Source organism: Patiria miniata, unplaced genomic scaffold, assembly GCF_015706575.1.
Source record: "Patiria miniata isolate m_02_andy unplaced genomic scaffold, ASM1570657v1 HiC_scaffold_6, whole genome shotgun sequence".
NCBI classification, from domain to species: domain Eukaryota; kingdom Metazoa; phylum Echinodermata; class Asteroidea; order Valvatida; family Asterinidae; genus Patiria; species Patiria miniata.
In genome coordinates this window covers 21,847,094-21,859,291 of record NW_024037073.1, presented here as the reverse complement: position 1 = coordinate 21,859,291, position 12,198 = coordinate 21,847,094, and the positions used below count along the sequence as shown (strand labels likewise).

General features: G+C 38.3%; 1 protein-coding gene across 1 annotated transcript; it reads left to right on the top strand.

Annotated features, from left to right (window-relative positions):
* Positions 1 to 988: 988 nt before the first annotated feature.
* LOC119742650 (peroxisomal membrane protein 2-like) lies at positions 989 to 6,425 on the top strand. The gene is made up of 5 exons (XM_038218793.1): positions 989 to 1,155; positions 2,965 to 3,066; positions 3,897 to 4,059; positions 5,450 to 5,569; positions 5,791 to 6,425. The coding sequence occupies exons 1-5, from the start codon at positions 1,052 to 1,054 to the stop codon at positions 5,860 to 5,862; spliced, it is 561 nt and encodes a 186-aa protein (XP_038074721.1). The 5' UTR covers positions 989 to 1,051; the 3' UTR covers positions 5,863 to 6,425.
* Positions 6,426 to 12,198: the final 5,773 nt, after the last annotated feature.

Here is a 12,198-nt window from a genome sequence, read left to right as displayed (position 1 = left end):
TTTCAATTCGGTGCACTGTGTTGTTCTTGAGGTATCTCTCCACAAACTGTGGGGTTTTTTGTTCACTTAATGCCGACTTCGTTTTGGGCAGATTGTGATCCACGTTGACAGAAGTCTTTACGGTGGTGACCAGTATTTGAGTAGCGCGCCCTCTTTTGGAAGAAATTGGTGTTGGTAAAATGTACGGGAGTGCCCTCACTATAGTTTTTGTTTTTGTTGTATTAATTCTTTTCTTCAACGGTTTCTGTCAAATATCAAACTGATTGTGTCGTTTATCACAGTCAATTCAAACCAGTGCAATGTATTTTTCTTGAGTTGTCGTCTCCACAAAATTATTTTTGTAACATTAAAAGTGACTCGAATTCGAATTGAATTTTCGCGATTAATAAAACTGTATTTTTGTAAAGTCATATTAAATATATTCTTCAAGGGTTTCAGTTGATTTTCAAAGTATTTGTGTCATGTATCTCGAACAATTATTGAACGAAATTTCAATTCAGTGCACTGTGTTGTTCTTGAGTGATCGTCTCCACCAAGTGCTTTATTTCTGTTCACTTGAATTTGGATTGAATTATAATAAACGTTATTTTTTTAAATCATATTAAATTGACTCTTTAGAAGTTCCCATTGATTTTCAAAATATATGTGTCCTATATCCCGTACATTAACAATTTAAACGCCTCCAAAACTGATTTAGCGTTGAAAAATAACGCAATTTAAACATAATTTTTAGAACAAGACTTCAAAAATAGTGGATACAACGGTTGCTTATGTTGGTTTTTTTTAACATGGCGTGACACACACACAAAAATGTATTTGTCGTTTATTATGAACAATTCGTTCAATTAATGAAGTTATCTTTTTTGAAAATAGATCACCTTTTTCCGCATGTATTATAGAGTTTGTTGTCTTTCGGCGAATGCGCGGCCGAATCTGTGGCTGAATACGCGGCCAGAAATCCGGCCAAATCATCGGCTACCTTGAGCTTGGTCGTTTAAATACCCCCCTTTGCACACTGTCCATCCAGCAAAGCCTAGTAATTTGATACGAAATGTCGGTCCATCTTTCTAAAAAAGATGCATTCCACAAGCGGTTGCTTGCAGAGTATCTGCGGTTATTACGAACCTATCCGATAATTACAAAATCCCTGACAAGGTAAGTATCCTCCCCCTACGCGTACCGCGCATACCGCGGCGTTTATATTAAAACGCATGCATGAATGGGTTGGCTATCTCCTCCGATCCGCTTCACACACGGTAGTAATCAGCTCGGTGTCAGTGAAGACCCCGCCCACCTAGCTTCTAGCTCAACGTGAAAACATTGGTGTTTACACAACAGTGACAGGACAGTGACATAATTGACTTTGGTGTAAATTATGGGGAAAGAATTCCATACAGTGCCACCACTCAGACCTCCTGCACAAAGTCTATGGGCCATGACAGAAAAAGTTAATTACAATGTAGTAATAGTATCACTATAACTGTATAGTCGTGTTCCCTAACGTGGCGCACTTTGAAGCCTACCCGACTTTCCTCGTGTAGTGTTGCCAAACCTCTTTGTTGACAAACCTCAAATTCATGCAGTAAAACACTAGTACTTTTACCTTATTAATGCTTGCTATTTAACCTCTGTGAACAATTTCAGTTTCATAAAATTTAATCCAAAATTCAAAAACGGTGGCGTCTGGAAATTGGGCACAAATTGGCGGAGTGTTCCCTAACGTGGCGCACTTGAATAAATCTCGGAAAATTCCAATTTAACATTTAAGAATTTCTGTAAACCTGATAAATTCTGATAAACATTTATTATCTCTACTTACATGCCCAGCCAGATGTTTGTCAGAAAATTATTTTCTTATTTTTCGGGGCATTTTTAAAGGGTTCACTTTGCACTTGAAAATAAAATCGGAAAATCACGCCAAAATAAATTTTTCTTCTAACTTTGTTACGGGTAAATTAACTCGCGATTTATGAAGAGGAGTGTTTAGAACTTGATGAAATTTCACTTTCTTGGAAATTTCAGTTAAAACTTTTGCTCTAGGTTGGCGCTACAGGCGAAAAATCAAAGTGCGCCACGTTAGGGGCCGCGCCACGTTAGAGTACATCAACAATATTAGAATTTTTGCACTCCTTAAAATGTTGTTTCTTCATTAGATTTAAAACTTTTGGGGAAAGATTCCCATATCATATGATATCTGGCCATCAATAATTTTTCCCTTCAGTGAACTCTAGCTATCACAGTATCAGTGATCAGAAAGTGATAATGAATTATGTGTCCTAAAAAGTCAGTAAGTATTTACTTGTTTTCTGTTTCTGATTTCTTCTGATTGATGCCTCATATAAAGCTTCCTTTATTGTTCAACTTCTGATAACTCTTAGTGTTTTGTTTAAATTTAAAGGGAAAATACAACATTTGCAAACATCAAAAAATAAAACTACCAAATCATTTTGAAATACCTTGCTGGACTGTTAGTGAATGACAGTGTAAAGCATCCTGTAAAATCATGGCACCTGGTATACTGTCATTTTCAAGAAAAGTGGTATTTTTGTATCAATTTCCAACGCTGATCGGCCGACCAGCGTTGGAAAAAACTGGCTTTTTTTCAAATACTGACCCCAGTTGAACATCGCACTTGTTTGCAATCGATTACACACCTATGAACGGGTACAAGCCAGCTAGACTGGTTCCCTGACCTTACAATTCCCCAATATATGTAACTGCTCTGTTTCTTCTTAAATGGAGTCAGGGAACCAGACTACAGGAAAATGATTGTTTTTCTTGGTTTTTATAGCATTTTCGAACCCAAAACCTCAAAAAAGTCAGTGTAACTATATTTCCTATATATTTCCAACCCCCCAATTCCATCCATTACAGCAAAAGCAAATGATGTATATTCCCTTTAAGTACATGTAGGCCTAAGTTTTAGTTTAAACACATGGTTAATTCGATTGATTTTTTTGCCAGTGGAGCCATTTCATCAGTCAGCAACATCGTAGCACAAAAACTCTCCGGAGGCTGGAAGGCGCCGATAGCCTGGAGAAACATAGGAGCATTTGCTGCCACTGGGTGAGAGAAAGGAGTCAGGGGTGACCATGTGCATGGGTGCCACAGGGTCCGCTCATAAGTCCGAAATTTTGGACTTATGGCGTCGGAATATGAGGCATCGGACTTATAAGTCCCACACCTCATCGCATAGCTCCGACGCCTCATAAGTCCGAAACAGCGCTTGTCCATTGTCGGACCTATGAGGCGTCGGACATGAGGCATTGGACTTATGAGGTTTACAATTTATTTATTCCGCCTCATAGGGCCGACGCCGCATAATTCCAACGCCTCATAAGTCCGAAACAGCATTTGTCCATTGTCGGACTTATGGCGTTGGACCTGTGAGGCAAAAGTTATACCTCATAAGTCTGATATTTCATTGTGTATAGTCTTTCCACAGAAGGAAATATTTATCAAAGGCCATAAACTTCTCCAAAGTCATATCCGCAGCTGTAATGGTATTTTATCAATGTTGTATCGGTAGATTATGTCAACAAATGCATTACGTAAGGCATGCGTATAACATGTAGTTGAGGTCAAACCTGTCTAAATGGCTGAAACAAATCGAAATTCTGATGTAGAAAAACTTGTAACTCAAATTGCATGTTTTTAATTTTGTAAATGCAAGTTTGCTGTGTTCCATTATTTCAAATCCAAAATTTATTCACTTTTTAACCAAACAACCTGTTTGTAGACTGTTTTCTCCACTTATTTTTGTCAATGTCTACAATAATTGGAGGGTAATTTCAGTTAGGGTTGGAATGTATTTAGATACAAAAATTTGACCGACAGCCTTATACTCCAGAAATGCATTCTCATCATTTGCCATTTCTTCCTGGTTTATAATGCAGAATTTTCTACACGGGTCCCATCACACATTACTTCTATCGATGGCTTGAGGCACTAGTACCAGGCAAAGACAAAGTCTCTCAGATCTTGAAGCTGATCGTGGACAGACTATTCATTGCCCCGCCCTTCCTGCTGGGATATCTCTACTGCATCAGGAGGTTTGAGGTGAATGAATGTATTTAATATGCACATGAATAATTTACGTACGGTGCCTTTAGTGACAATATTGAGCAGAAGTGGCCTTGACCGAAGTGCCCATTGCAACAGCAGACAGTCACCAATGTAACCAATTAGTCCCAATGGGCTCCGTGCGCCAACAAAAGAGGGCGCGTTTTTACCACTTTTGAGAGCCCCTTGAACGAGACAGCGCGTGTGCGTACTGTACTGGTTCGCGTGTGAAGTACGCACGACTTATTTATCCTGAATGTGCACGAAGCTAAGCCATAGCGTCTTCGGCGTGAGCGTCAGGCATCTCCTGACGATGACTAGAGCAGGCTAGTCGAAACGTTGAGACCAAAGACAAGTTCGTTTAGAACTTACAGCAGGACTGTTCTTAACAGAACAAAAAAACTACTTAGCAAAGTTGATAATAAGCAGGACAAGTTCTTTTCAGAACTAATATCTTCTAAGCAGTAGTTATTACCACATGGTGTTACCGCAGACCGAAACGATGGCGTCAGGCATCGTCGGCGCGCGAATATATTCGAACTTAACTTGCGATGGTCTCCCAGACTTATCCCCGCCCCCCAGTAACTTTGGACCAATCCAAATATGCAGTGGATGACTGGGAACCAGTCTAGGTCTCCCCCAACTCTCCTTTTGTGGCGGTTGAAGGGGTACTTGTGCATGGCGCCCATATCACCCAAATGCTCTGGTACTCCCTGCCTGTAAACTGCCTCAGTACCGCCCCAGCGCTGAACTTGTTTTTATGGCTCATCAGAGAATGTAAAATGCTAATGGTTCAAACAGTATGTGTTCATGTACACAACAACAAAAATCTTAAGAGCTACATGTATAATAAAAAGCATCAATTTGGAATGATTTTCAACAATTTTGCCTCGTTTAGACAAACACATTATTAGCTGGAACATAATTTCAGCAATAGTGTTGCAGCTTGGGAACACAAAAGGAATACTCACATAGTACGCTCTATGTTCCAAATCACAGAGTGATCTACAAGGTGGTCCGCCCTAATAGTTTCCCAGGACTCCCCTGATCAAACCAACACAGTCCAACAGGTGGGATAATTTTGCTGGGTAACTTACATGTACCATACAAACTCAATCCAAAAGAAACTGTGCCTTATTTTTCCGCTGGTTTCAGAATGCAACAGAAACCAGCAGGAAGAAACAACATGTTTTTGCTCAATCCAACTTGGCCCTTATTTTCCCATTGCCAGCTGAATGCAACAGACCCCAACAGAATCCAGCAAGCCAGGTTTTTTCTACTCAATCCAACAGGATCCTACAGAAATTCAATGTAGTCGGATCCTGTTGGATTGAGGAGGGTTAGGGTTTCAATTTGCGTTTCAAATTTCTCTGCATTGTTTCGCCAGGGCAAAAGTCACCAGACTGCAGTGGAGTTTCTCAAGCAGGCCTACTGGACAGTACTCAAGTTGAACTGGAAGGTCTGGACCATCGTCCAGTATGTCAACATCAACTATGTCCCACTCCAGGTCAGTACTTCAAACAAAAAATCTAGGTGTGCCTATGTGTGCCTGAATCCAAATGTCTTACATTAGGACATTTTAACTCAGTGTCTCATTCAGTCAGTGTGTTCAGCAATATTTTGGCGTTTACCAATTTTGAAAAAAATCTTTGAGGATATTTAACAGGACACTCAATTTTATTTATGCAATTTTAACATTTTCAACTTTTCTTTGTATCACAAATGCAGTATCGGGTGCTCTTTGCAAGTTCTGTTGCCTTCATCTGGTCTCTCTACATAGCCGTCTTAAGTGGGACTTAGTAACATCTGGACAAAGAAGGCTGTCAACTGAGTTGAAGAAGGCCATCAACTGAGTTGAAGAAGGCCATCAACTGAGTTGTGCAGTCCTGAAGATTTTGTTGTAGGTGCCAATTGATGATTCATCCACAACTCGCGTCAGATCTTGCAAAGGCTAACGGGATTAAAAGTTGTTAGCTACAACCTTGTAAATGTAAATTTATGCAAGGCTGATTCTGAAAAAAAATGTTGAAGTGCTGATAAAGAGAATCATTGCTCTTTGAATGACAGTTCCAAAAGTAACCATCATTCTCAGATGTGATGTAAAAGTACGATTTTGTTGGCACAATCTGTCATAAAGGCATATATAGAAGCGAGTAGTAATAGTGGTGCAACAATGAAAGTTACTCATTTTCACAATACAATCCAGATTATTAGAATAACAAAGGCCCATTGTTGTACCATGCAAATGCGACTCCAAGGCTTACTGCCGACCCATAACTAAGGACCAAATTAAAGTGTTCCAGCTCCGGTGAGTCAGTGGACAGTCACTGAAAAGAACCCTTACATGCTGGCAAGACTCATTTGAAGAAAACAAAATGCCTTTCTTAATACTTTTTTTCCAGGAAACTGAATTAAATGTAGTGACTAGGTTTTAAGTTTTTACCTTTATATTATTGTTTACACTCTGTATTAACAATAATCAATAGAAAAAAATTTCCAATTTCTTTTTTTTTTGGTTGCCAATTCGGAAGATGTGTCCAAAATGCGTTTCGTCCTTTATTGTACATGTATGCATATCAGTGAATTTCAATGAAATCTCGCTGAAATTTAAAAAAATAAACCAACAAAATGCTGCCCTTAAATTTTGTAAGAGAAAATGTACAATTGTAGTGTTTGGTATATTTTTAGTAAACGTTCTGCAGATCTGTGTTCAAAGGTAACTAAATCTGCCATTATCTTAAACGGCCTTTATGAATCTGGTAACCATGGCATTTTCAAAGTGAATTTTCAAATATATATGTATTTGGGGTTATATATTAAAAATCTGTTCTGGGACAAAAAATGTCAAATCTTCCCTCCGAGCACAAAAGAAAATGTTAAGTAAAGTTTACTTTTTTATGATGTATTTTCTATGACAATTAAATTTTTTTGGGTAAATTGCAATAAATATATTTGATTTTAAGAACATGTCAGTGTTTTCGCTTTTTCAAACATTGTGTGATATCAGTTAAAGTCAAGGTGTTGAAAGGAAATTTCAAGAATTTTTTTGAACAGTTTTCCTTCTGAAAAGATTTCAATGACACCACAATTGCATATTTCAATTCAAATTTATTTATGCCAGTATTAAGTGATTATTATGAATATTAAATTACAATAGGTAGATGCCACAAATGAAATAAAAAGAACACGGGCAGTAAAAAAAAAGACACACAATTGTGCATGGTGATGATCACAGAAAAGCTTGGGGGAAAAAAGGTTAGAAATGATAGTCAATTTGGTGCAATTAAAAAAGTAAGTTTCGGACAAGTGGACTTGGCACATCTTATGAATTTTTCAGAATTGACACTTCAAAAGTATTTTTCAAAACTGGTAAAGAAATCTATTCCAGCTTCAATTCATTCTGGGTAGTGAGTGCTCGCAAATAAAATTTACGTTTTAAACTTGGGCTTTCAACTCGGGCGTCCTGTAAAATTGCATCCTTTCCCGCAACACTGCCTTCACTGCCACATAAAGAACCTTTTTTTCTTTTGAGTCTGGAGTCAGAAATGCACTTTATTGACAGAAACACATCTAAATCCATACAAATACCTGGGTAAGAATGCCTACCACTTTCCACTGGGGTTAAAAATTGGATCAAGTAAGAAGAATTCACACTATTCAAAACAGCTTTTCCATAAAAAAAGGATAGATAAAAACCAAAGCGTCTACTTGCTAGTTAGCTACATTATGCTTTGTATGTACAATATGATATTGCTTTAATACACTGTAGCGACCATACACCCCTATGGCAGCGACCGACAGAGAACAAACAATCTTCTGTTCAGTGTCCTCTCACTTGAACTGGCTGATGACAAAAGATCAACTCGTTCAAAACTGTACAAGACTGGTTTACTGGTTTGAAATTGCTAGCAGGAACATCTTTATTTAAAGCTGTAAAAAGCAGTTTAAATTCTTTCATAACGTTTAAAATTACCTCTGAGAAAAGGACAAACATTGGTCATCTTATTGGTATTTTTTCAGGAACATAAAACTTCACAGAATTTCATTTCCTAAAAACTAGAAAGTCATGTCCGATACACTTCAACTCTCATGAAAAATGAAGAACAAAAAAGATGTCGTGATCAAAAAATTTAGAGCCAAGTAATATATGCTGTATCAAAACCAACTTTTTCTTTCTTTCAAAAAATGTTGGTGATCACACCATCATAGAAATCACACTGTACACTTTATAATACATTTCTGTAACGTAGGTGCTGCCACCTCCAACCTATTAAACATTGTTCATTATAAGATTTTGCATTATTTTTTGAACGATATTCTCCGACAAGAGTTTATGTAACTCCCATTGGAAAATCCCAGCTCGTTTGAGTAACCTCTAAGGGAAAAAAAAATTCCACACACAAAAACACTCCCTCCCAAAATCCTTTTTAACGCTATGACCCCTCTCGGTCTCCAAAGCAGCAATAAAAAAAAAGTTGATCAATGCTTTTACGCACTCAACCATAAAAAGGAATGTATCAGAGTAGTTTGGTCAACCACAATACGTACTTCAAAATTAATAAATAACAAAAGTGACTAGTTACGCTACTTCACTGCAAGTTAGACACAAAATACACCCTGAAGTCTTATTTCAGGTTTTTTAATTCCTTGTTGCACAGGTCCCGGTCTTGACTGGCATCTTTCTGAGTTCAACAACATTTTTTTATAAAGAGTAAAAAGAAAAAAAAAAGGATGCAATACAAATCAGCAAACACTGACAAACAAATCCTTTCAAATGCAGCAATGAGTCTTATATACAACACAGCTACTTTCATGTACCTCTTTCTTTTGAACTCAGAAGGATTCCGTGAGATTGCCACATTTTTTTACTTTCGCTCTCAAATTTTGCAAGAAACATAAATCACACTTGGGCAAGAATTCTCAAATGAGACATGGATCACAGGCCAACAAACATTCTGTTCCAATTATTTGTTTTGATTTAGATTAATGTTAGGGAAGATTTTGGCAGTTCAATACTGATAAATTGTATCCAGTGGTAAGTCAATATAAATAGATATCTTGCAAAAATTGAATGCAAACTAACATTACCAGCCAACACACTCTTCCGAAAAACTCGTACTGGTAAACTTGAACACTTAAAGTACATGTACATATGCTTCAAATGACCTTATCACTGCAAATACTCCTGGTCATATTTGGTTAACCTTTACTTCAAAAGGCAAATCAAAAACCATTGAGCTATATATATTAAACTACTAGAGCGCTAACTTGCTGTACAAAATGAAGCCTGCTGGGCGCATCCATGTTTGAGGACAAACCTATAAGAAAACAAGGGCGGATCCAGGGGGGGGGGGCAAAGGGGGCCATGCCCCCCCCCCAAAAAAAAAACGAAACCAATTTTTTTTTTTTTATGTGACATCGCAATAAAGGCAGGCAATGAGTACACCACCATCTTTTCCTCAAAAAAACATTGGTTAAAGTGGTCAGAAATTGCCTGAGATTGCACCACAGAGCATCTAGAATCCAAAAAAAATTCGGGGCCCTTAAGCGGGCCCCGAACCCCACGCCGTAATTTTTTGGACCCACTTTTTGGGAGGACCACAAAAAATTTTTGCCCCCCAAAAAATTGTGTTCTGGATCCGCCGTTGTAAGAAAAACCACCGGTTCGTTAGTAAAAATGTCATACACGCACACGCACCACTGATTACTAGCCCATTGGATACAAACACTAGAGCTGCGTTAACTTCCGGTTCCAATCGTGCAGAAAGTGCTGGAGGTGACGTCACACTAACGAACCGGTATCCGGTTCGTTATCGAAGCCAATACGCCCAAAACCGAAACGCACAATCAGTAAATGAGCGTTTCATTTTGCTCTGTGCAAACAATGCAAACACGCATGTTGTACTTGCAGTGCACGTTGCATTCAGAGCCCATAATTTGAAATTCATCCCGTCTCATTTCATGTTCTACAAACACGCACATGAATTCAAAATGTCTGCGCTCCAGACGGCTTTAAAATATCTCCGCGGCAGAATGAGGAGTTAACGCTCTCGTAATTTAATATGCTCTATGGCGGAACTCATTGACACATTTTTTGTGTGAAGTGCTTAAACTTTCTGAGGGAATACAGGAAAATATATTGTGGCGCAATTACTATAGCAGCGTAGTCTAGAGAGGGCGCGCTCGCTGCTGTGGGCCCTATATAAGGCCCCGGGCAACCTCGTCCCCAGTGCTTACTTTATTTCCAACCGCGTTTCCAATAGTAAACCCTGGATAGGAAACTTTCTTCCTGTATCCTGATTGGATACCGCAATTGCCTAGTAATGGATTTTTATCGTGTACTTGGTGCTATATATTCACAACGTGCAGTACGTGTTTTCGCGATCATTCGTCCACGTCTACTCGAAAATACTAATTTCCTTTCCAATTTGCTCATATTAATATGAAATATGATACTGCATGTTGTCTCGATAAGATCGTAAGAGTTTGATTTCAAAAATCGTGTTTTCGTAACTCACGCCGTGCTCGCGCTGGTACGAATTGACTCTGTTTTTACCCCAGACACCGCATACAAAAACAAACGCTAATGTGTAACGCATATCCAGGCACCAGACTGTTCCTCATTTGCATACGTGTGCAAAAATCTTGCACATGCAAATGATCCAATACCAGGGTGAGAGAGCAGGTAGTGGTGGGCGCGTACTGCTTGACACCCTGGGGACGAGGTTGGGCCCCGGGGCAGTTGCGAGACAGACTCAGCTCGGGTAGACAAAGCTCAGACACACGCAGTCACAAATTAGGCTTATCTCAGACACAACCTTCCGAGCGTACGCCGAGATCATCTACGGAGAAGAGACGGTAGGCAAATTAGCTTGCGCGCGTTGACGGGCGTGTTATTCGTTATCAAATTCGTTATCATAGATAATAATGTTGATTCTAATATAAAGTTAATGAACTAATAGGGAATGCAACAATAATTTCAGGAATAAATTGCAGGGCAGTTCCGTCGCACAGCCTCTAACGTTTCACCACTTGAAACTTAGAACTGATAGACACATGGATTACAAGATAAGAGAACTATTCAATTGCCTCATTGATGTTCTCCGAAGTCACCGTGTTAAAATTAGAAAAAGTTTTAACTATGGAAGGCTGTGAATCTTTTCTTTTAAAACTGAGGGAGGAAATATTGCAGTCATATTTATTTTATTGTCAATGTAAAATTGTGTCTTATTTCATTTTGTTCCCGGGTATTTTCTTGTTTCTTTAGTGTGTGTATTTAATGTGAGTGTAGACGTATGTATGTCAACTAGGTTGTTTGTTTTTATGGTTTGCTTTTTTCTCTCTGGGGAATGGGATTGCTTTTGTTTCTCGGTTTTGTTTTGTTTTGTTTGTAATAATCTTTTTAGCCCGTTTGTCATTCATTCCCGTTATTGAGTCTGGTTGTTTGTTTTGTTTTGTTTGTTTGTTTGTTTGTTGGGTTTGTTTGTTTGTTGGGTTATTAGTTCGTTTTTATATTTTTGTATCTGTCTGGCTTGTCCAATGTTTCACTCTATGATTGTTTTGCTGAGTCTTGTCTCATCTCCCCGTCTTGTCTCGTCTCGTCATGTCTCGTCATGTCTCGTCTCGTATGATTTGTACAATTTACTTTTCAATAGTACTTTAATTTTTATGAATGGAATTTTAAATCTGTTTTATTGGCAGTGGTTTGGATAAATGTCTGATGACAATTGTTTTTTTTTTTTACTTTTACATATCCGTGGCAGCCTGTCCAACTTTTAGCTTTTATTTTATGTTTTAAGATTTAAAATAAAATAACTGAATCAAATAAATCAAATAAAGTTTCTTCAAGTCTTTATTACGCTGGAGATTTCCCGATCGCATTACATATGAGAGGCAGCCCAAATAGGCGCGACCTAATCCGGCCAAATTACGATTTGTATACTAGTTTATCTGTAATAATAAAGCATTTTGGCCCCTGCACTTGAGGGTCTGTATTTGTAGAAGTGAAGGGTCCATGTTCCTAAATTTGGATTTCTGAACAAAACATTTGAATGGAATCTATATTGATATGGAGTGGAAGGAATCTGTTTTTTTTTCCAAAATGGCGATGGGGTGATCATCGTTGGAGGGAAAAAA